Source organism: Ovis canadensis, chromosome Y, assembly GCF_042477335.2.
Source record: "Ovis canadensis isolate MfBH-ARS-UI-01 breed Bighorn chromosome Y, ARS-UI_OviCan_v2, whole genome shotgun sequence".
In the NCBI taxonomy this organism is placed as follows: Eukaryota; Metazoa; Chordata; class Mammalia; order Artiodactyla; family Bovidae; genus Ovis; species Ovis canadensis.
Genome location: NC_091271.1, coordinates 9838732 through 9864452, shown reverse-complemented (window position 1 = coordinate 9864452; position 25721 = coordinate 9838732). Strand labels below are relative to the sequence as shown.

The window sequence follows — 25721 nt, the reverse complement described above, 5'->3', positions numbered from 1 at the left end:
CCATTCAGCAAGGAAGAGAAACTGTCACCAGGGGGCTCGTGAGAAAAATGTTATTTCTACACCTTGGCCTGATAGAGGCGCTTGGGCAAAGAGCTTAAGCCTTCCTTGAAAAAGGAATATTTACCACTGAGCCATAGCAGCAGCAGCAGCATGGGACACAGAGCACATGGCTGGGTAGGTTGGCCCGAACATCCTCATTCCCCTCACCGCTGCCCTTGCACACTTTGTACCTACCTGAGTTCCTGGAAAAAAACAAGAGTTCACATGACCTCAAACATCTATGATGGGAGTTGTTTTCCTTTATCTGACTCCTTGCAATTTATCTTTCCCTCTGGTCACTTTTACCAGACACTAATATCCTCACTGCCTTCCCACCCCTCACTTTCTCCCTAGGCCACAGCCCCTCACCATATACTTTATACCTGATTCCCTAAGATGTTACCTGGAAACCTAGCTCTGGGAAGCAGACTCTCAGCAAAGCTGACTGTGCACTCATATACATGCTCATATACATATGGCCTTCTAGGTTCATAGTGAGTTGAATGTTAAGGCCATTTCCTTGTTCTTTACTCTTAAAATGTCTGATGATATGCGACAGAGAAGATACCTGGGGCACCACCTTCCAACAAAATTGTGTTCCACTGTTTCAATGTCTGGTCCTTGTTCACCAGATCCTCTCCATGAACATCCACATTTCTCTTGTAAAACTTCCAGACACACAGTTAATGGGCCCCTCATCTTCTTTCTCCATCCTCCCCAACCCCCTCCCCATAGGAAGAACTGCATCCCTGACACAACCCCAACATATGACTTAACCCCCTCTACAAATCTCCATGGATTGGTAATTCACACGCAGTAAACTGAGAATCCTACATGCAGCTGAAGTGTTTGTCCTGAAATCCTGCCCGAACAAAACGCAGACACACACAGTAGATGCTTTTTATTTATCCTTCACAATTATTTCAGGTTTATTTGTGTCTCCCGCTCAATCCATTTCAGCACCAGACCACTCTTCATTAATTTCTCATCCGAGAACTATGCTGGCCATTGATCTTCATGTGAAGCAGCTTCTTCAGTTTTCTATTTTGGGTAAATGGGGACACTCCATCATAAGTTTCTCAACATCTAGGGGGAGGGGGTTCCTTTCAAAACAGAGAGAGAAAGAAATATGTAAACCTACCTTCTCTAAAAACACTAAAGACAGCTTGAATCTTTCAAGTCAGTTCCTAGGAGAGAGTGTCTGTGCACTTTTACATTACTTCTAAGCACATAGTAAAAAACACGTATCCCAGTCTTCTCCATAGAACTATTTACAATAGCTAGGACATGGAAGCAACCTATATGTCCATTGGTAGATGAAGGGATAAGTTGGAGCACAGATACACAATGGTATGTTACTCAGCTCTAAAAAGGAACACATCTAGGTCAGTTCTAAGGAGAAGGAATGAATGTGGAGCCTATTATACTGAGTGTAGCAAGTCAGAAAGAGAAAAACAAACACGACATTAACACAAATACACGGAGCTGAGGACCTTGTAGGTGGTACTGAACATCCAACATGCAGGGCAGCAAATAAGACAGAGACATATAAAGATCAGACTTTGGACTCAGCGGGAGATGGGGATGGTAGGTTACTGTGAGAAAACAGCCCTAAAACATTTACATTAGCTTATGTAAAATAGATGACCAGTGTGAGTTTGATGCATGAAGCAAGGCAACCAAAGTCATGTTGTGGGACAACCCAGAAAGATAGGCAGGGGAGGTCAGTGGGTGGTGGGTTCAGCATTTGGAGGGACACATGTTGGCCAATGTAGAGCAAAACCTGTCTCGGTATTATAAAGTAATTATCCTCCAGTTAAAATAAATAAATAGACTGTTCTCCATAATCCTGCACAGTGGTCACTATTCTCAGAATGAGGGTAGCAGGTGAAAAAGATGCAAAAGAAAATTTAAAAACAAAACAAGTGTGATGATCAAAATCGAATCAAATGCTGGGTCACTGGGGGAACCGCCTTGCACAAAGGAGACTCACAGACCTTTTTTGAAAGGGGACTTCATGAGGAATAGTAGGTGGGTTCCAATTTAAGAGGAGCCTGTGGGTGGACTTTTTGGCCATGGAATGAGAGTTGAGAGATGTGCAGCTGACTTAGATATAAATTGGAGTGACTTTGGCCTGGCCAGGCCACTTCATCTGCCTCAAGCTTCTCTAATTAGAACCTGTTCTTCACTACATTTCTGTACCCTTGCTGTCTCTTGCTGATTCCCTCATGCCCTGGTGTCACTCTGTATTCCACAGAGTCCCACTTTCTCCACAAGTGAAATAAATGACCCAAGTTCCTGGACAACACTTATCCCAGTGCTCAAACCCTGGGTACCTCACCTCTTGTCCTCCCGGTATCTCTCGTGGTGGAGCCTTCCTCTTCACATAGTACGGCAAAGGATTGGGCCACAGATCCTTTATGATGATCTGCCAGGGAAATGAGCAAGGTCAGCACAGGGCTGGCCAGACCACAAGCCCTCCCGTGTATCACCAAAAGCTCCAACATATATCACCAGTTCTGGCCCATTGGCTGTGTGGGACCCCACCTCAGCAATCCGGTCAGATCCAGTGAAGTTGTGGTCAAAGAACCAGTTGAAGAAATTAACGCTGCTGTCATGGTGCCTGCGGCTGTATGCCTTACGTTCAAACCCCTGGTACCACTGAACTGGAGTCGAACAAGATGCTTGGTATCCTGCAGGAAAAGTCGCATGGGAGAAAGACCTAAATCGCTTTCCAGTTCAACCTACACTTTTCTGCCCCCACCTCCCAAATCCAGGGAGCTGCTTCTTACCAGTGACGTTAATCAGATACTCCTTAACAATCACTTCATTCTGGAAATACCTATTCCTCCGAAAGGACAATGTGATCTTGCAGTGATGAGTGGGATGCCTGAATTCCTCCACCTGCCAGGACAAAGTGTGGGGAGCTGGGGGTGGGGTAGGTGTGAACCTTTTACAGAAGAGCTGTCCTTTCATGTTTTAAGGATAAACAATGCCCCCACCCAGTCACCTCTCCCCCACAATCATCAGTGTCCCCTGCCTGACCTTCAAGTTGGTCATGAAGTGAAGCATGTCTTCATCTTGGTTGCTCATCAAAACTGACATTTGGGGGTGGTTCATAAACTGCTTTAAGTCAAGGAGCCTCTAGATGCTAGAGGGAAAAGTGCTGGAAAAACAAAGCTAGCCTAAAGAGTAGAATGGCACTGTTTGACTTCAACTTGCTACCAGTTAACTCGTCACATTTCTGTTGACCCAAACTGTATGAATGCTGAATAAGGTCCAAGGCTGTGCCTATGCATGCAGTATCAGGAGGTTCTCTTCCTAAGAGCATAAGCTTCATCACAGCCCCTTGAAAGTTAGCTTACTCTGGAAAACAAGCACTCCTAGCTAGAACCAGTATGACCACTTACACATCACAACATCACCCCCAAATTCACTCAGCTTTTCGGAGAAGAACTGGATTCCAGACTACCCTTTTCTCTGAAGAGTCCCTGGTGCTAATGACAATTCTGACTGAGACCTCTGCAAATAAAGTCCAAGTTATCAGTTTGAGCTAACCAGAACGCTAGGACATCACACCTGCTTTCAGGAACAGATATGCAGGAATGGATATGCAATACACATCATCCAAAAAAGTAAATTTTGTACCAGAACTGCCAGATCTGTAAACTGCTCCTGCAATACCCCAGGTTAAAAAAAAAAAATCACAAGCACCACACCAAGGGATACAACTTCGACCCAGAAGCCAGGGATTCCCTGGATGATGGCACTTCTGTGTTCTAAATGCACCCTCCGCCTCTGGCAGTTCTTATGCTTCAGGCGAGCATGCGCCCTTTGGGCTTTCTTATTCACGGGATCCAACTCCAGCTGCAGGGCCACCAGCGCCTCCAGTGCAGGCTGGTCACTCGGGGCTCTGGGCCTTGGATGTTCCTGGCCCTGATCCTCCGAGAACACCTGCTCCTGCTCTTCGTACACCACCACTTCCACCTCCTCCATGACGTCTAACACCAGCAGCTGGAACTCCTGCCCGATTCCCGCCACCTCTCCCTCCTCCAGGGCCGCACCTTCTTCCACTGCCTCCACCCAGAAGAGGGCGGCCTCCTCTCCTGACTCACCACCTGGGGCCTGCATCGCCTCTGCCTCCCCCGCCAGGCTGGTAGGCCCCAGGGCCCCTCCCTCGTGAAGACCCGGGCTCACAACTAAGATCCAGGATCCTGGAGTGCTGCCACCTTCCTCTGGCCCCGTCTCACTCTCCATGCTGTTTTCGCCGTAGCCCCGAGCTGCAAACAAACTGGACACTAGAGCACAGCAGACAGCCCTCACAGTCCGCCCACCCGCCACAGTACACGTGGTACTTCAACGGGTTACTTGCCCACAGCCAACGAACAGGGAAAGGGAGAGACGCATGCGCAGAACCCTGTGCCACCGCGCACGTCTAATATGGCGGCGGGAAGGGGTTGAACTCTCCACCCTGACCTCCAGACCTCATCACAGAACCAATCAAATGGAGTCTAAAGGCGTTAGCTCTTTGGACACGCCCCTCGGAGGTCTGGGCCTTCTGGCAGCAGGTGAAGATCCGCCAAACCCAACCCAGCGCAAAGTGGGTGTGTCCTCGCAAGCTATTTGCCTGCCTAACAATGTAGCAGTGCCTGAGGAGCGGCTGGGAGAGCCAGGGCACCTGCCGCTGCAATCATCCTCAAGCTTGAAATTGCCCCTGGGGCAGTGGGCGACTCCGCATGCTCAGGGATCCACACAGTTGTGACAGGTTTCCTGGGTACCTCAGGTTCAGAATTGCTCACTTTGATTGATCCAAACTGCAAGCCACGGGTTGGGGGTGGGGGGAGTAGGACGGAAGCGGGCAGGGTTGGGGGGTTGGGAGGGGAGTGCACGGTGGAGGGGGTGGGGGAAGGTGGGCGGGTTGGGGGAGGGCTTACGCCGACCTCACCGATGTGCACGTGCTTTAGTGTCATCCCTAAACTTGTGCCTTAGGCTTGAGCAGTGTCAAGAATGCAGCCATCCTCTGAGGAAGAAGCAGAGCACTTTCCTCCGCTAGCTGTCCAAGCTCCACAGTGCTGCCCCTAGCCAACCCCCACTGAAGCCCCTGGCCTACACTCGGTCAGCTCTTGGCACATCCCCCAGGCCTGTGGCTTAGAGCAGGCACCTGGGTAGTTAAGGATGTGCGCCTACGGATGCACTTCCCAGAGGAACAGAGGTATTCCTGTAAGTGTTTCAAGTGGCCCAAAGTGCTCCTCCTGACCATTAGTTTCTCCTACCTCCCGGCCCCATAGTTAAGGTGAGCACACTCAGGTTAAGTGCCTGGACAGTTTCCACTGCTCACACTCTTGTCTCCTAGGATGTCTGGTGTTTCACACTGAGCACCTATCTTAGGCCTGACACACACACACACACACACAAACAGGTGACACAAGTTCACACTTGTACACGTGTGCAACACGCATAGACACAAATGCAAACAGGTGTTTCAGAGACTGAAGAACCAGTGGTTAGCATGACTGCATAGATTTCTTTATTTCTCACAGGAAAATGTTTATTCTGATCTTCAGATATGATATATAGAGAAATCCAACTTTCATGAAGGAGAATAATGCCTAGATTTTGATACAGGAAATATAGAGAACTCCACATTTCATGGTGGACAGTCCTTGTTTTATACATTAGAAATACAAAGGGTTAAGTATTTCACAAAGAAACGGTGGTGCCCAGAATTTCATTTATGAAATAGAGATAATTTAAATTCCATATTGGTTCCCCAGATCTTAATTACAAACTTCATGTCAGTAAAATTTCATGGAGATTTTCATATAGGAAATGTGATTTCCTATTCCAGTTTCAGAATCCAAGAAGGGAAGTGTATGCTCAACTTTTCATATCTAAAATGTATAGAATTCCTCATTCATGTAGGAAAACATGTGCACAGATACACATCTGTGAAACAGACAAGATTCCACATATGATGAAGAAAATTATGTAAGATTTTCTAACGTGAAATACCAATTTCCTGTTTCAGGTAGAAACATATGCACTCATTTTCTCACAGGTGAAATGGAGAAAATTACATATTTTATGCAGAAAAATCATCTTTCAGGTTTTCATCTGCACAAAGCAGGGCATGCAAAGCAAGTGGTCTGGAACAACCCAGAAGAATAGCGTAGGAAGGGATGTGGGAGCGGCTCCAGGATGGGTGGGACACCTGTGCACTTATGGCTTATTAATGTTGTTGCATGACATAAACCATCACAATATTGTATTGTAATTAACCACCAGTTAAATTTTAAAAACTACTATGTTTTGAGAAAAGTAAAAGTAGAGAGGGGCTCAACTGCTGTATGGTGGCATAAATAGGAAGGAAATCCAAAATTGACTGGATGTAGATATGGACGTGAGAGTTGGACTGTGAAGGAGGCTGAGCGCTGAAGAATTAATACTTTTGAACTGTGGTGTTGGAGAAGACGCTTGAGAGTCCCTTGGACTGCAAGGAGATCTAGCCAGACCATTCTAAAGGAGATCAGCCCTGGGATTTCTTTGGAAGGAATGATACTAAAGCTGAAACTCCAGTACTTTGGCCACCTCATGCGAAGAATTGACTCATTGGAAAAGACTTTGATGCTGGGAGGGATTGGGGGTAGGAGGAGAAGGGGACAACAGAGGATGAGATGGCTGGATGGCATCCCTGACTTGATGGACATGAGTGTGAGTGAACTCCAGGAGTTGGTGATGGACAGGGAGGCCTGGCATGCTGCAATTCGTGGGGTCACAGAGTCAGACACGACTGACTGACAGAACTGAACTGACCTGATGTACACGTAAAATTGATTCAGTGTGACATACGTACAGCAGAAACTAAAGCAACACTGTTATGCAACTGCAGTCCAAATATGATTGTTGGAAATACAGTACATGTCAGCTATAATTCCAGCAATGAATAAATAAATGGTAGCTCTGTTTGCAGTATATGTCCTTGAGGATGTTATGCTAAGTTAAATACTTCAGTTAGAGGCAGACAAAAGCTTTTACATCACATAACATTGTAAAGTTCAAATCCCTGTGTTATAGAAACAGAATAGAATGTGGTCATCAGGCTAGTGGAAATGGCCCATGATGGCCCAAGTTACCAACTTTTACTCACAGGTTCAATAAGCCCATCAAGGAAGATACTGCAATAGAGGCAGGATGGAAAACAGAGCTGCAGGCCTCAGCCCAAAACCATTAGGGAAATTAGAAAACCCCACACCACCAACAGAAAGCCTCTCAGCAGAATGAACTGAAAGATATATTACAGACTTCCCACAGGGCCCTCCAGGCCCTTAGGCCTTGGGCTGGGTAATGAACTGTGGAGCTTGGACAAGCTTGAAGACAGGCTTTGTCTTGCAGAGTCCCGGAGCCCTTGCTGGATCCACTCACTGGCCTGGCTCAGGTTTCAAAGCAATGGCCAACATGTCCCATCGCCATCTTCATGTCCGATTGGTCATGGCAGTCTCCATGGGTCACAGTATACAGGACCCAGCTCCCCATTTGGGTAGACTGAGGGTGCTGAGGGTCAGCAGCATGCTGGTTACCTAGTTCCCTCATTGAAGGTGGCTGGGCAGTGTGTGGGGGCCTTGGTAAGGGAAGGGTGCAGAGAACTGAGATCTGCGTCTTCCAACTGGGACTGGGAACTGCTGGAATTAACAAGATTGGTGCTAGATGGATGCTCTCAGACAGGATAACCAGGCTATACAGGGACCCCATCCTTGCAGCCAGGACCTTGGAAGGTAAAAGTCGATCTTCGAAATCTGCTTTCAGGGAATAGGGAATAATAATTGTTTCCCTTGAGGATTACAGGACACAGGACACAGTCCACCACCTTACCTCAAGAACACAAGATCTGACAGCAAGAATTTTGCAACAGCTAATCACACCCCGCTCCCCCCCCCCCCCCCCGACCTCGCATTTCCTATATGTGGCCTTTGCTGAAAGCTTTGAGGGAGTTTGCAATTTTTCTTTCCATTGACTTAGCATTTTATTCTTTTTTAATACAAGCATTTATAATTATAAGCACTTTTAGATATGCATCTCATGAATTCTGATATGCTGTGGTTTTATTCTCACTCAGCTACAATATGTTTTTAATTTTTCTTTAATACCTATTTTTAAAATTTTATTTTAATTGGAGGTTAATTACTTTACATTATTGTGGTGGTCTTGGCCATAATTTCACGTGAGTCACATGCACTCCCCATCCTGATTCTCCCTCCCACCTGTCCCCCATCCCATCTCTCAGGGTCATCCCCGTGCACCAGCCCTGAGCACCGTGTCTCATGCATTGAACCGGGACTGGCGATATCTGTTTCATATAGGATAATATACATGTTTCAATGCTATTCTCTCAAACCATCACACCCTTGCCTTCTCCCACAGAATCCTAAAGTCTGTTCTTTACATCTGTGTCTCTTTTGCTGTCTCGCATATAGGGTCATTGTTACCATCTTTCTAAATTCCATATATATGGGTTAATTTTTCTTTCTGACTTACTTTTCTCTGCATAATAGGCTCCAGTTTCATCCGCCTCATTAGAGCTGATCAAATGCATTCTTTTTGATAGCTGAGTAATATTCTACTATCTATATGTACCACAAATTTCGTCTCCATTTGTCTGCCAATGGACATCTAGGTTGCTTCTATGTCCTATCTGTTGTAAACAGAGCTGCAATGAACACGGGGGCACACATGTGTTGTAATTCTGGTTTCTTCGGTGTGTATGACCAGCAGAGGAATTGTAGTTACAATTCCAGGGTTTTGAGGAATCTTTATGTTGTTCTCCATTGTGACTGTACTAGTTTCAGTTCACACCGACAGTGTGAGAGGGTTCCTTTTTCTCCCCACCCTCTCAAACATTTATTGTTTGAGAACTTTTGGATAGCAGCCTTTCTGACCGGCCTGATACGGTACCTCATTGTAGTTTTGATTTGCATTTCTCTGATAATAAGTTATTTTGAGCATCTTTTCATGTGTTTGATAGCCATCTGTATATGTTTCTTGGAGAAATGTCTGTTTAGTTCTTTGGCCCATTTTTTGATTGGGTCGCTTACTTTTCTGGAATTGAGTGCAGGAATTGGTTGTATATTTTTCAGATTAGTTATTACTGTTGCTTCATTTGCTATTGTTTTTTTCCCATTCTGAATGCTGTCTTTTCACCTTGCTTATAGTTTGCTTCATTGTGCAAAAGCTTTTAAGTTTAATTAGATCACATTTGTTTTATTTTTGCTATTATTCCCGTTATTCTGGGAGATGGGTCCTAGAGGATCCTACTGTGATTTACATCAGAGAGTGTTTTGCCTATGTTTTCCTGTAGGAGTGTTATAGTTTGTGGTCTTACGTTTAGACCTTCAATCATTTTGAGTTTATTTTTTGTGCATGGTGTTGGAAAGTGTTCTAGTTTCAGTCTTTTATGAGTGGCTGACCAGTTTTCCCAGCATCAATTGTTGAAGAGATTGTCTTCCCTCCATTGTATATTCTTGCCTCCTTTGTCAAAGATAAGGTGTCCATAGGTGCGTGGATTTCTCTTTGGGCTTTCTATTTTGTTCCATAGATCTATGTTTTTGTCTTTGTGCCAGTACAATACTGTCTTGATGACTGTTGCTTTGTAGTATAGCCTGAAATCAGGCAGGCTGATTCCTGCAGTTCCATTCTTCCTTCTCAAGATTGCTTTGGCTATTGGAGGTTTTTTGGTATTTCCATACAAATTGTGAAAGTATTGATTCTAGTTCTCTGAAAAATACCCTTGGCATCTTAATAGGGATTGCATTCAAGCTATAGATTGCTGTGGGTAGTATATTCATTTTCACTATAGTAGTCCTTCCATTCCATGAACACTGTCTATTTCTCCATCTATTTTTGTCATTCATCAGTGTTTTATAGTTTTCTATATGTAGGTCTTTTGTTTCTGTAGGTAGATTGTGATTTTTAAAGGCATAAGCCATCCATCTCCTTGCATGTCTCTGCAACAAAGCATATCTCTGCTTTAAACTCTAGTGTTTCAATATTGCTTGGCCTAAGGATGTTGGTTGCATGAGTATTTTGTTACAGTAACGAGTTACCTCTCAAGTCTATAGAGGGTAACAGACTGAGAGAATGACTCAGTTCAAAACCACATACACTCAGAAAAGTATGAGCAGTTTTTCCTTCTGTATAAAGCAAATTAGCAGAGACTGATAGCTCCCCCAGTTACCAGGTGAATTTAGGATCAAGTGTGACAAAGGCTGTCATCCGGTCTTACTCAAGGACTGCTTACTATTTTGAAAATTTTGTAATGAGCTGATTTTCTAGGATGCACATGTAGAGTATATCTTTGTCTTGTCAGTCTTTTAGTAGTTTGCTTATAGAGTGTACATCAAATTATAGTTTGACAGTTACTCCAAGATAGAAATGCTTTCCTTCCATTATGTCTTTGAGGAGAGGATTTCTAGATTGGTTATAAATTCTGAAATTTGTCTTCATCTGTATTACCCCTGGACAATCCTTTTTTTCAACCAGTTGTTTTCTGTGTTGTGGAGACCTACTTCATAGGGTGAATTCTGGGAGATAGATAGAGCAATACCAAGTGGAAAGAAGAAACTCGATATTATGGAATAAATTGTGTTCTCTCGGAATGTGTATGTTGAAGGTCTAACAGTCTGTACTTTATGTATAGTCAGACTGCATAAATTATAATTTATTTCTGACCCGTTTTGGAAATAGGGTCTCTATATAGGTAGTTGGGTTAATACGGCTGGCACTTTATAAGAGCAGGAGATCAGTCACAATCAACACAGAGACATTACTATGTGAAGACAAAGGCAAAGAATGGCCAGTCAGAATCCAAAAGAGACGTCAGAAAAAGACAAATCTGCTGACCCTTTGATTACTGAATTGATCCCCAGGATTTGGAGAAGACATTTACTGAAGCTACCTGGTATGGGCCACTTTGTTATGGCAACACTAGCAAACCAGTACATGCACTTTCTCTGGAAAATAAGCCGTCAGTTCCAAAACAGGCATCCTTTATTACTTTTCAAAAAATTTCTTCACTTTAATTGGAGGTTAATTACTTTACAATATTGTATTGGCCCTGTCATGCATATATTTTCAGGGAATGGAAAATGCTAAAGAGCTCTTTTTGCCATCAACTGATAATCCTCATGGATACCTCATGCTCCCTAAGAGCTTTCACTGTCTCTTTAGAGATTCAGCTGGGCTAGAACGTACTCCTCTTTCATGGATCAAGTTGATCTATTAGAGTGAGCATAATTCACAGGCAGTGGTAGATGAAAATAAGTACATCAGGAAGGCAGTCTGACCTCATTAAAAAGACACAGTCCTCTCCTTTTAAATCCGAGGAGGCGAATGGTAGTGACCAAGGCATCGCTGCCCATTGCTGTAGTGAAATCACACAGTTGTGATGTCATGGTCACCATGACATCATGGTAAGGAGGGAGGTCTAGGCGTCCCTAAACCTCCCCTCACCAAGACTCTAGGCTGCAGTAGCCATGAGGCAGCCTAGAGGATCTCAAGCCCTCTCAAACCATTGGAGCTGCCTGGGCCTGCCCCCCACACAGTTGGCCAGGTGGGTGTGTTGGTGTCACTTTGTCCACAGCAGAGTTTGTTGTCTATGGCCGCCACGCCTCTCTCCAGTCCTCTGGATTCCTGAGACCCCAAAGAGGCCACCATTCTAGCTTCCTAACTACATCTCTGGAAAGTAAAAAAAGAAAACAGGAATACAATCCACTCCAGGCTGAAGGGCCCCCAACCCATGGAGAGGTACATGGTCCTCAACCCCAACAAGGGCCACTGTGGGCAGCAAAACCACAGCTCCAGGCAAGCTTAATATTAACACTTTCAGCCATGCCAGGGACACATCCCCAGGATTGATAGAGTATAGACTTCAAGTCCTCTACCAGCTCGAGAAACTGTGCTAGCAAGACCTCTCCACCGTCCATGTTAGCCACACCTGGAAGAGTCTCTACTGCAGCCCATCATGACCAAGGCATGCTCAAATGAGAATATTGGAGGTAACAGTACAGGTACAGTAGGCCTTGGAGAAGTCGAACAGCCAAAGTGAAACCAATAGATGCCTTTAATTCCAGTTTTGGAGAGAAAATGCTCATCTCCCAGATGATCAGATCAATAGGATTCAAATCACTAACAACACTCAGCTTAGCTAAAAGGAAGTGCAGGTTCCCTTTATGGAACTTAATTAATCTCAGTGCAGGCCTGCCTTCAGCCTCTCATTTCCATTCCTCAAATGTTGCCACTCAGTCAGCAGGCAGCTCAAAATATGGACAATGGATGGGCACTCATGGAATTCAGTGAAGACTCTAAGAACAGAGAATCTTTCCCAGGCCAGGGACAGAAAATGCTACAGGTAGGTGATATGCTGGAGGAAGTTGGAAAGGAGAATGAAGGGGAGATTTCTGAGCTACGATCTGACTTCCTGAGGTGGTGGGAGCTGCTTCAGACATATCTGGAGGCCTTGGGGGCTTACGGTCAAATTTAATAAAGAAAGGTGGCCACTGCCCTCCGAGCTTTTACGGTGTTAGTGCCTCAGCATATCAGACTCAATGGACGTGAGTCCGAATGAACTCTGGGAGTTGGTGATGGACAGGGAGGCCTGGCGTGCTGTGTTTCATGGGGTCGCAAAGAGTCAGACATGACTGAGTGACTGAACTGAACTGACCTGATACCAGACTAGACTAAGTGCAGTATCACCAGTTAGAAATTCAGGACATATTTCTGTTTGCCTTTCTTTTCAGCATGAAGTAATGGGACTGGATGCCATGAGCTTAGTTTTTGAAGGTTGAGTTCTAAGCCAGCTTTTTCACTGTCTACTTTCACTTTCATCAGTACAGACTCTTCAGTTCCTCCTCGCTTTCTGACAAAGGGTGGTGTCATCTACATAGCTGAAGTTGTCATATGAACATCTGAAATATGCAGGTATTTCTGGGGTTGTTGGAACTTCCTGGAGACTTGCTGTATCAGACTTGTTCCAACACCTTGAATACTTCATAGAGCTGGAGCCAGGACTCAGCTATAGTGGACGGTTCTCATAAGCATTATTCAGTTCAGTTGAGTCGCTCAGTCGTGACCGACTCTTTGTGACCTCATGGACTACAGCACACCAAGCTTCCCTGTTCCTCACCATCTCCCCTTAGCTTGCTCAGCCTTGTGTACATTGAGTCAGTGATGCCATCCAACCATCTCATCCTGTGTCATCCCCTTGTCCTCCTGCTTTCAGTCTTTCCCAGAGTTAGCGTCTTTTCCAGTGCGTCAGTTCTTCACATCAGGTAGCCACACTGTTGGAGCTTCAGCATCAGTCCGGCCAATGACTATTCAGGACTGATTTTCTTTAGGATTGACTGGCTGATCTTCTGGAAATTCAGGGGACTCTCAAGAGTCTTTTCCAACACCACAATTCAAAAGCGTCAACCCATTCTTTGGCTTTCAATTTCTTTATGGTCCAGTTCTCGCATCCATCCATAACTATGGGAAAAGCCATAGCTTTGTTGGATGGACCCTTGTCAATAGATTAATGTCTCTGCTTTTTAATGTGCTCTCTGGGTTTGTCATAGGTTTTCTTCCAAGGAGCAAGTTCCTTGAATTCCATGGCTGCATTCAGAATCTGGAGTGATTTTGGAGTTGAGGAAAGTAAAGTCTGTCAGTATTTCCACTGTTTGCCTTTCTATTCAGCATAAAGTGATGGGACCAGATGCCATGATCTTCGTTTTTTTGAATGTTGAGTTCTAAGCCAGATTTTTCACTGTCCACTTTGACTTTCATCAGTACAGACTCTTCAGTTCCTCCTCGCTTTCTGAGAAGCGGTGGTGTCATCTGCATATCTGACGTTGTCGTCTGCACATTTGAAATATGCATATCTGCATACCTGAGGTTGATGTTTCTCCCGGCTATCTTGATTTCAGCTTGAGCTTCATGGAATCCTACCTTTCCTTTGATGTACTCTGCGTAGAAGTTAAATAAGCAAAGTGGCAATAGACAGCCTTGACGTACTCCTTTCCTCCAGTTTGGGACCAGTCCATTGTTCCATGTCCGATTCTAACTGTTGATTCTTGACCTGCATAGAGATTTCTCAGTTGTTCTGTGTTGATGTTTCCTTAAACATTTTCCAGTTTGTTGTGATCCACACAGTCCGAGGCCCTAGCATACTCAGTGAAGCAGAACTGCATGTTTTTCTCTAATTCTCTTGCTTTTTCTATGATCCAGCGGTTGTTGGCGATATACTCTCTGGATCCTCTGCCTTTTCTACATCCCTCTTGATCATCTAGAAGTTCTTGGTTCACTTGCTGTTGAAGGCTTGGAGACTGAGCATTCCTTTGCTAGTGTGTGAGATGAATGCCGTTGTTGGTAGTCGGAACATTCTTTGACATGCCGTTTCTTTGGGATAGGAATGAAAACTGACCTTTTCCAATACTGTGGCCACTGCTGAGTTTTCCAAGTTTGCTGGCCTATTGAGTACAGCACTTTCATAGCCTCATCATTTAGGATTTGTCATAGTTCCACCGGAATTCCATCACCTCCTCTAGCTTTGTTCATAGTGGTGGTTTCTAAGGCCCAACTGACTTCTTGCTCCAGGAAGTCTGGCTTTAGGTGAGTGAGCACACCATCGTGGTTATCTCAGTCATTTCAGTAGTTCTTCTGTGTATTCTTGGCACCTCTTCTTAGTATTGTCTGCTTCCGTTAGGTCCATCTTGTTTTTGTCCTTTATTGTGCCATTAGGTCCATATTGTTTTTGTCCTTTATTGTGCCCTTCTTTGCATGAAATGTTCCCTTGGTATGTCTAGTTTTCTCTAAAAGATCTCTATTCTTTCTCAGTCTATTGTTGTCCTCTGTTTCTTTGCATTGAATGCTTAGGAAGGCTATCTTCTCTCTCCTTGCTATGCCTCAGAACTCTGCATTCAGCTGGATATATCTTTCCTTTTCTCCTTTGCTTTTTACTTTTCTTCTTCACTCAGCTATTTGAAAGGCCTTCTCAGACCACCATTTGCCTTTTTTGCAGTTCTTCTTGGGGATGGTTTTCATCACTTCCTCCCATACAGTGTTACAAACCTCTGTCTGTAGTTCCAAGCATATTTCACACCTAGTGACCTGTGGAATGCAGTGAGCCAGCCAGCAGTCTCCATCACAGCAGCAGGTGGTGGGGCTGTAACTGCCACCCTACCTAATCCCAGGCCTTACCCTCTACTCTTTATTACTGATGTCATCATTTTATTTAATCCTCCAACCCCTTCCCCCGCAACTTGGGTACCATTCCAGGTTCGATGCATGAGACAGGGTGTTTGGGGCTGGTGCACTGGGATGACCTAGAGGGATGGAATGGGCAATGAGGTGGAAGGGTGGCTCAGAATGGGGAACACATGCAACACCACTACAATATTGTAAAGTAATTAGCCTCCGATTAACAAAAAGTTATAAAAGGAGATCAGTCCTGCGTGTTCATTGGAAGGACTGATGTTGAAGCTGAAACTCCAATACTTTGGCCACCTGATTCGAAGAGCTGACACATTAAAGAGACCGTGATGTTGGGGAAGATTGAAGACAGGATGAGAAGGGGACAACAGATGATGAGATGGTTAGATGGCATCACCGACTCAATGGACATAAGTTTAGGTACACTCCAGGAGTTGGTGATGGACTGGGAGGCCTGGCGTTCTGTGGTTCATGGGTCTCAAAGAGTCAGACATGACTGAGCAACTGAACTGGACTGATCTCTTATGTGTGAACCTTCAAGTTGGCAATTTTGAAAGACGTGAATGTTTGCATGTCTAATCATGTAAATTAGTTCACATCTCTTTTAAATGGCTTTTACTGGAGCATCTGTTAGAAAAGATGGAGCATTTGTATTTGTTTTTCTTAAGCAGACTTTCTCATGAATTTGAATTAACTTACTGGCAACCATCTGGGGGAGGCCAGGAGAGACCAGGCTTCCCACCCTTTGACTCAGCACATGACATTAACCCCATAGTGATAGCTGGAGCTTCCGAGCCCTCTTTATTGGCAACAAGCACCCAGATGCACTTTGTAAGTCTTTCTGTCTCCTTACAGATCCACAGAGCTACAAAATCTCCAGTGGCTGTACCAACAGTTCTCGGACATGAAACTTGGGTAAGTGCTGCTGACCTGGCCTGCACTGACAAAGGTTCTGGATAGGAGCTTCTTGGCATGTCTAGAGCTGGGCCCAGATGTGAACTGAGTCAAAAGTAGGCTGGGGCTACTTACCACTCCTAGGGAGAACACAGCATCCTGGGGAGTCTAACCTGGAGAAACCGTGTATGAAGCAAGAGGTGGCAGGAACCCCTTTTCCTCTCTTCCAAATACCAACATCAGCAACAAATGCAACACAACAGCTGTGGTAGCTGCTCCTGCTTGTGAGCTCCGACCTGTTGTAAAATTGAACAGTAGTCTGAACAGTTTGATAATTGTCCTTTCAGCCTAAAGATCCACCCTGTCTGGCAGATTAGATCTGCTGCCGCTAAACACTTCAAGAAGGAAGTATATCTAAGTTGTTGTCCCACCTCTGTTCATCTTAGCTGTGTGCCTCAGTTTCCTCATCTGTGAAATGGGCATTATAATAGTATTCACCTCCTTAAGATTAGAGTAAGGATTAAAAGAGTTCCTCTTTATAAAGTGTTTACAACAGTGCCTACCAATCACGGGTGCTGTATAAGTATTTGATAGAGAAAAAAGCCTATACAAATGGTACATTTTGAAGTGAATTGAGTGGAAATTTTTCTGAGGATTTATGTGAGCACTTCCTGCAGAATCACCACAGGGCCCCATTGTCAGTATCCTCAGGACCTGACATTCATGATCGTGCTGACATTCATGGTCAGCAGGGTGGACATCCATTTTACAGATGAAGACATTGGAGTTTGGGAAAGCTTAGTGACTCTCTGCACTGGCTCACATGACCAGGGCATCCGCGACCCTGGGGTTCCCCCCGTTAGGATTCACCTTCTGACCTGGTGTGAACAATCCCATGGCCTGTGATGGGGATGAAGTTGGCATCCTCTTTCTCCCCGCCTCTGGCAGAGCTGACCATGCAGAGATGTGTCTGAGCCTCAAGCAGGAGCAGGACCAGCTCATTGCTGAGGTGAAGAAGCAACTGGAGCTGGAGAAGTGGCGGGCAGTGGATGAGACCGAGACGTAGCAGAGGTGTGCCAACTGCAAGAAGGAGGCCATTTCCTACTGCTGCTGGAACACCAGCTGCTGTGACTACCCCTGCCAGCAGGCCCACTGGCCCGAGCACATGAAGTCTTGCACCCAGTCATGTAGGGCCTTAGGAGTGCCCCCTGGCCCAGACTGTGGTGGATGGGCCCTTGGCTCCCCCTGGACCGCAGAGCACTTGCCACACTTACTGACCACCAGTGACTCCTACATACATGAGAACAGCAGGCAGACACATAGCCAAGTCTCCAGGCACCATTGTCTCCACCCTCTGGTTTCCTTGGCAGCATTCACTTGTGTGAATGGAGCTTGTAATGATAGCCCAGATGACTTTAGTTTCATGTGGTTTGCTGTGGTTCTCTACTGGGGACAGTATTTGTTTCAGCCCAAACCAGTGTTGGCATTCCTTGGTAGAGAATCTGCCTGCAGTGCAGGAGACCTGGGTTCAATCCCTAGGTTGAGAAGATCCCATGAAGAAGGAAATGGCAACCCTTTCCAGCATTCTTGCCTGGAGAATCCCACAGGCAGAGGAGCCTGGCAGGCCGTAATTCATGGGGTTGCAAAGAATCAGACATGACTGAGTGACTAAGCAGACACACACACGCACGCACACACACACACACACACACACACACTAAATGCATCTTCTACCCCATTCTACAATGCACACTGTACAGTGCATAAGCCGTAGAGCTCATCTTGGACTCAAGGCTATAAACAATCACCAGTTCTTTTGTGAAGGATAAAGTGTTGATTTGGAACTAATCTGTCTTTAAAATCTCTTTCTAATGAACAGCAAGCAGATCCCAGGCCAGGAAACTCTAGCTGGAAACAACATTTAGTTGGAATTTATTAATAATATGCATTATTAATATTTTATAGTTAGTGCCTATTTATGGCCAATATTAGATTTCTGTTTTTAGAAGTAAAAGTATCCACTTCAAATAATTTATTTAAATACAAATAACATAAATAATGTGACAAGGGAATGTGTAAATAGATTGCCACATTTTTCAAAGGTGGTAGATGAATGACCCAAGTTTGAGAAGCTCTAGGCTGGGGTTGGTAAGCTTTTTTTATAAAGGCCCAGAGAATGAATGTTTTAGGATTTGTGGTCCATGTGGTCTGTCAAAACCTCTCAATTATGTTGTTACAGGGTGAAAGCAAGTGCATTGGGGTGAACAGTGGCCTAAAATTGGAAATTATGAAATTGGAACAGCCATACTGTTTGCTTCAGGAACATTCTTTTCTCTCCAGAATGATTTAATAAAACTTAAATCACAGTTTGTTAAAAATGAACATATCTTCACACACAGTCTGGAATTCCTGTGTCTGGGAAGGCTTTGATCCTACTATTCTGGGCCCTCGCTGTAACCTTGGTGGGGCTGTGTGTCATCTCTTAACACGTGGTTTGCACAGAGCAGGGTTCCCTACAGTCCTGGGAGCTATTATGCTCGGCTTATATGTGGCTTCTGTCCCCCTCTGCACTCAGCCACCACCCGTCAGCAGGACATAGACCCTGAGGTGAACACAGAAACACTGAATAAGTCATCCCAGGGCACCTCCTCCAATACTCAGGCAGCAACCCTTGGAAACCAGAGCCTTGAATGAGAAGGGGACACCAGCTGAGAGAAGCAAGGACAGTGGCCCAGTGAGGATCCATCCCACACACCTTGGGGCCAAGCAGAATCTCAGACCTGTACCCCTCCCAGCTCCATGGCGGTTCCTATGGTGTGGGAGGTTGTCTGTCTTCAGGCTGCAGGTAGAGGTGACAGAGTCTCTGCAGGTCTTCTTCTCCCCAGGTGTGTGTTGAGGGCAAGTGTCCAATAGGACCTTCTGTGATGATGGAAATGTTCTACATCTCCTCTGCCCATTGTGGGGCCACCAACTGGCCTCTTTTGGCACTTGAACTGTGAGCCTTTGAACTGGGGCTAGTGTGACCCAGAACCTGGATTTCAGATGGTATTAAATTGATTTAATAAATTAATTTAAATACAATAGCCATGGGTGGCTGGTGACTGCCATATTGGACACAGAGATCGAATCTCTTATATTCTGAGGGTGTGGTATACGGATAGTATGCAGACATTATTTTAGAGGATGCATTGGTCATGTTTGACTTTTGTAGTCATTATGATTTTACTTCATGTGTGTTGGAAAAACATTAAGTCATCCCAGAAGTCAAACGTCTTTGACTTCATTGATACCATTGCCTAGGAAGAGGTTATTGTGAAATAAATCAATGTAATATGATATATAGACAGGATTCGCTATCCATGGATTTCTCACCTGTAGAGGCAACCAGCCAAATTTCCCTCTGTGGTTGAATCCGTGAATGTGAAACCCTCAGATACAAAGGCACAGTTGTGTTCATCCTTCTAGGCCATTTTATAGAAGGAATTTGGATTTTAGTATCCTTGGGGGCTCCTGGAACCATTCCACCTTGGGTACTAGGGGATGGCCGCACTTCCTTTTGAGATAAAGTAGAAATCCAGAGAAGCAGTAGGTAAGAGAGGGGGGAGTTGAGGAACAGTGTTCTTGAAGATGAGGCTCTATGGTTGAGTAAGGGGCCTCCCTAGTTTTGTGTCCAGGCAGACAGAGCAAAAAGGGGCACAGGGTTAAGGCCACCCTGGCTGGCCTGGCCTTCCCTCCCTGAGCATTCCAAGCAGGGGGCATGGCAGTGTCATTGGAGCCGTGTCCATGGATGCCTGGACCTCCCTGGGTTGGGCAGTGGGCAGGGGGGTAGGGGGGTTGAGGGGAGAGGGTGGCTCTGTTTCCCACAGTGCCTTGCCTCCATCTCTCTCTTTCTGTATTTCTAGACCCTTGACCTCTCTGGCTCCAGGGAGATGCCCTCTCCTTTCTCTTAGACTCCAATCTAGGCTCTGGTATGTTGCCCCCTAATGGGTGAATGTGCTCTTATGTTTTGCCAGGGTAGAGGGGAGCCATGTCCTCAGGGAAAGCCTGAAGGTTTAAGGTCAGTGGTTTTCAAACTGTGGCTCCCTAGGAATCATTCGGGGCACCCTGGGTCAGTCAGTAGAGGTGACAGATGGCTGGGCAAGCAGCTTTGTGGCATTTCTCCAAAGGGATCAGTATTTACCTTATTTGAATTTTTTTTTTTGAGTTTTGAATCAAAGGAGACAGATTCTTTGCTGACCTTGGGTGAGGTAGAAGATACATTTGGTTTGGGCAGTGCTTCTGCCCTCAGAAATGACTGTAGTGAATGAAACTGTGTGAAACTGTCCCTGAGGTCCCAGCACCCACATTCCTTGGAGGCCTTCAGAGGAAAAAAGCATTTCTAGGTAAGTGATCTTTCTGTAAAAATCTTTCCTCTCAAGGGATAACCTGGCAGCCTGTTTCGGGTGGCGCTAACTTTTCTAGTTTTCATCTTCTGTGGAGTTTATGCTGTCTTCTTTCCTAGCCCAATGCGCTTTCCCTTGCATGCTCTCACACCAGTCTTAGGGCATTCCAAAACAGTTCATCCTCAGAATTCTGCGTTTTTCAGGGTCCTTCAGCTCCAGTATCTTTCTCTTTCACAGATCATTTTCTTCCGCTGAAAACCAAACTTTTTTTTTTCCACTTCTGCATATTGAATACATGGAGGAAGAAAGGGTGTCCCTTGTTAGGGTGGCTGGAGGTTTCCCAGTGGCACTGGAACTGGGGTTTAGGTTCAGGAGACATGAAGGGAGAGTGGCATGAGCTGACTTTAGGAGGAATAGGAATAGGCATGGAATTATGACTGAATTGCCTGTCAATTCCCTTCTCACTCTCACTAGGGTCTTGTGATTGCGTCTTGAGCACACGTTGATTTTGGACTGAGGCATCTTCCTCATCCCTTCTTCTAGCTTCTCTTTTTGACAAAGGCAGAGCAGACCTGAGACTTCAGCAGCAGCAGCATAGCACCCACCTCAAGTTTCCTGCTACAGTTTGGTTTTCATTATGTTGATTTGTAGAGTCGCTGTCTGTGTGTGGCAGGTATTGTGCTTTCCTGCTTTTGGTGATGACTTGAGTTTCTGATTGCTTTAAGTGCAAAGTGACTTTATAAACATCAGCTGAGGCATACATAGGGGGATTTTGGATGCTCAAAGCCACGGAGGTGGTTGACCTGGGGAAGGGTTCAAGTTGGGAAAACACTGCTGCAGGCAGGGAGCCCTGTTGAAGTTTTGGATTATCAAAGTGATGCCATCACATGGGAAGATGAGGATTGGTGGTGCTGTTGGGTTTGGAATCTGGTGGGACAAGGAGGCTTGCAAGTAGGAACGTGGTTGGGAGATACAGCATCCCCCAGTTGTGAGGTGCATGAATGTCACGGTCTTCATAGACAGGGACTGGGGGCTGGAGTTGACAAGAAGAGGGACACAGGGGACGCAAGTCTCAAGTGAAACAAGGATACTTTATTTGCAGAAATGCATGTTTATATATCGTCAAAAAATGATTACTCAGCCATTAAAAAGAATGGAATTCCACCCGTTGCAACAAAATGGATCAGTTCAGTCACTCAGTCGTATCCGACTCTTTGCAACCCCATGAATCGCAGCATGCCAAGGCTCCCTGTCCATCACCAACTCCCGGAGTCCACTCAGACTCACGTCCATTGAGTCAGTGATGCCATCCAGCCATGTCATCCTCTGTTGTCCCCTTCTCCTCCTGCCCCCAATCCCTGCCAGCATAAAAGTCTTTTCCAAAAGTCAACTCTTTGCATGAGGTGGCCAAAGTACTGGAGTTTCAGCTTCAGCATCATTCCTTTCAAAGAAATCCCAGGGCTGATCTCCTTCAGAATGGATTGATTGGATCTCCTTGCAGTCCCAGGGACTCTCAAGAGTCTTCTCCAACACCACAGTTCAAAATGGATAGTCATTTAAATAAAAGGTCACTGAAGAGAGTCACTGAAGGGAATCCCAGCAGGTGCTCTTTTCCCATGATCTCAGTCCTGAGAACTGCATGCAGCCCTGCTCATTCCGGTTTTCCAGGAACTGATAAGGAACAGATAGTCCTTGAGAAATGGCACACAAAGCAAGAAAACATACTGGATCCCTTAAAGTTGAACATCCCCTGACAATTCCCCCTTTTTTTAGTTTCTCATAATTGGGGGTGACTGTGTAGGAAAGATATAAGCATCTGAATGCAGAGTTCCAAAGAATAGCAAGAAGAGATAAGAAAGCCTTCTTTAGCGATCAAGGCAAAGAAAGTGGAAAAGAACAGAATGGGAAAGACTAGAGATCTCTTCAAGAAAATTAGAGATGCCAAGGGAACATTTCTTGCAAAGATGGGCTCGATAAAGGACAGAAATGGTATGGACCTAACAGAAGCAGAAGATATTAAGAAGAGGTGGCAAAAAATACACAAAATAACTGTACAAAAAAGATCTTCCTGACCTGGATAATGACGATGATGTGATCACTCACCTAGAGCCAGACATCCTGGAATGTGAAGTCAAGTGGGCCTTAGAAAACATCACTACGAACAAAGCTAGTGGAGGTGATGGAATCCTATTGAGCTATATCAAATCCTAAAAAAACAATGCTGTGAAAGTGCTGCACTCAATATGCCAGCAAATTTGGAAAACTCAGTAGTGGCCACAGGACTGGAAAAGGTCAGTTTTCATTCCAATCCCAAAGAAAGGCAATGCCAAAGAATGCTCAAACTACTGCACAATTGCACTTATCTCACACGCTAGTAAAGTAATGCTCAAAATTCTCCAAGACACGCTTCAGCAATACGTGAACCATGAACTCCCTGATGTTCAAGCTGGTTTTAGAAAAGGCAGAGGAACCAGAGATCAAAGTGCCAACATCCGCTGGATCATGGAAAAAGCAAGAGAATTCCAGACAAACGTCTATTTCTGCTTTATTGACGATTCCAAAGCCTTTGACTGTGGATCACAATAAACTGTGGAAAATTCTGAGAAAGATGGGAATACCAGACCACCTGACCTACCTCTTGAGAAATCTGTGTGCAGGTCAGGAAGCAACAGTTAGAACTGGACATGGAACAACAGACTGGTTCCAAATAGGAAAAGGAGTACATCAAGGCTGTATATTGTCACCCTGCTTATTTAACTTCAATGCAGCATACATCATGAGAAACGCTGGGCTGGAAGAAGCACAAGCTGGAATCAGGATTGCTGGGAGAAATATCAATCACCTCAGATATGCAGATGACACCACCCTTATGGCAGAAAGGGAAGAGGAACTAAAGCGCCTCTTGATGAAAGTGAAAGTGGAGAGTGAAAAAGTTGGCTTAAAGCTCAACATTCAGGAAACAAAGATCATGGCATCTGGTCCCATCACTTCATGGGAAATAGATGGCGAAACAGTGGAAACAGTGTCAGACTTTATTTCTTGTGCTCCAAAATCACTGCAGATGGTGACTGCAGCCATGAAATTAAAAAATGCTTACCCCTTGGAAGAAAAGTTATGACCAATCTAGATAGCATATTCAAAAGCAGAGACATTACTTTGCTGACTAAGGCCCATCTAGTTAAGACGATGGTTTTTCCAGTAGTCATGTACGGATGTGAGAGTTGGACTGTGAAGATGGCACAGTGCTGAAGAATTGATGCGTTTGAACTGTGGTGTTGGAGAAGACTCTTGAGAGTGCCTTGGACTGCAAGGAGATCCAACCAGTCCATTCTGAAGGAGATCAGCCCTGGAATTTCTTTAGAAGGAATGATGCTGAAGCTGAAACTCCAGTACTTTGGCCACCTCATGCAAAGAGTTGACTCATTGGAAAAGACTTATGCTGGCAGGAATTGGGGGCAGGAGGAGAAGGGGACATCAGAGGATGAGATGGCTGGATGGCATCACTGACTCGATGGACGTGAGTCTGAGTGGACTCCGGGAGTTGGTGGTGTACAGGGAGGCCTGGCGTGCAGCAATTCATTGGTCGCAAAGAGTCGGACACGGCTGAGTGACTGAACTGAACTGACCTGTAGATACTTTCGTGAAAAAGGCCCTGACCAATTGAGTTTGTTTAGTTTGAATAATTTTAGTTGAAAGGCATCAGTATAGCGCAACTATAATCACCAGGATAATTATCAGCATTATAGCTCCAGATAAAATACTATATATAATTCTTTGAAACCATCTTTGGGGTCTAGCCCAGATAATTGATCAGCAAGCAGTTTGGCTAAGGTTTCCAAATTGTTGGAAGAGGGTAGACTCTTAGAGAAAGTTTCAAAGATTTTCATTTGCAAAAAGTGTACTTCTAAGGAAGGATTATTATGTATATCTTGTAAATGAAATTTGATTTGTTCCTAATTATAAGCACTGTGGTTGTACCCAACAGGAACAATGGAAAATTGTCTAGAATTCCAATGACGTTTTAATAATACTTGTTTTTATAAATCTATTAATTGATCTCCGACCCATTGGATGGCTGTTTCTAATTTCTTTATTTTACCCTGAACTTTCTCATCTATCGGAGCCTGGGTGGCCCACATAGGATGAGCATCTTTAGTCCAATTTTTAATAAAATTTTGTGTTTGAAATGAAGTTTGTAAAGCGACCTCTGCAACAGCAGCAGTGGTGCAAATGGCTGTTAGTCCCCAAATGCCAAGAATTTACCATCCAATGAATTGCTTATATCGTCAGAGTAATTTAGTGAGTAACTGGGAGGCAGGCCCTTCCATGGGACCTTCTTCCCAGGGTCGTTGGAGATCCACTGGCAACCACAGACTATGTTGAGATCGAAGAATCAAAAGGGATTTGTTTTTTAGAGAAATAGAGGAATTAAGGCAAGTAAACAATTTGCAATCTGTACAAGTCACAGACCGTAAAGTCTTATTAAATTGTAAGTTTCCTATGGCTATAACAAAAGGAAGGGGAACACAAGCTTGTATAAAATATGAATGATTATAACGGAAGGAATAGTTACTATGACTAGGACTGGTCTCTGTGAAATATCCAGTCCAAGTTCCAAGTTTTTCAGTACTTGCAACAAGTTTCCAGGTGTCCCATTGGTTAGGCCCAATTCATTTATTGAGGACAATTTGAGGGCAAGGAGGTGCCATTCCGCTATCAAGCCAGCCAAGGAGTCCTTTGTCATGGAAGTGTTCCATTGAACTGTTGGTAATCTTCCATGTTACTTAAGTAACATAATCACACATAGTACTATTAATATCATCTGAGCAGTTAGATAGCCACATACCATGGAGTCGCCAATCAACAATGGTGTAATTGGCCACAAACATTAATTTTCCTGATTTAGCTTGACATCTATCTCAATAAACAGGAGTATATTTAAAGTCCTTATAAGTAAACCTCTTAAGTTCCAACTTTTCTCTTTTTCTTGGAGTTTTGGTAGTGTTGACGTGGTTTGCATAAAAGGACAGGGCAGTAAACAGTCCAGGCAATGTGTGGAAGTTATTTTTTGGAGGCAAGACAAAAGCCCACGTTTGTTGACTAACATTAATACATAATTCTGCTGGGTCCATGCATAAAGGAAGGATTTTATAGTCTAGAAAAATGTTA

The 25721-nt window shown here is 44.7% G+C and overlaps 1 protein-coding gene and 1 pseudogene across 1 annotated transcript; one reads left to right on the top strand and one right to left on the bottom strand.

Moving 5' to 3' along the window:
- Positions 1–25721, top strand: part of LOC138431290 (MYND-type zinc finger-containing chromatin reader ZMYND8-like) — a 52463-nt pseudogene that overhangs the window by 13576 nt on the left and 13166 nt on the right.
- On the bottom strand, positions 57–5009 carry LOC138431241 (testis-specific Y-encoded protein 3-like). Its single transcript, XM_069573385.1, has 7 exons — positions 4985–5009; positions 3769–4319; positions 3085–3162; positions 2832–2943; positions 2587–2732; positions 2381–2467; positions 57–68 (listed from the first exon to the last, which is right to left on the bottom strand). The coding sequence occupies exons 1-7, from the start codon at positions 5007–5009 to the stop codon at positions 57–59; spliced, it is 1011 nt and encodes a 336-aa protein (XP_069429486.1).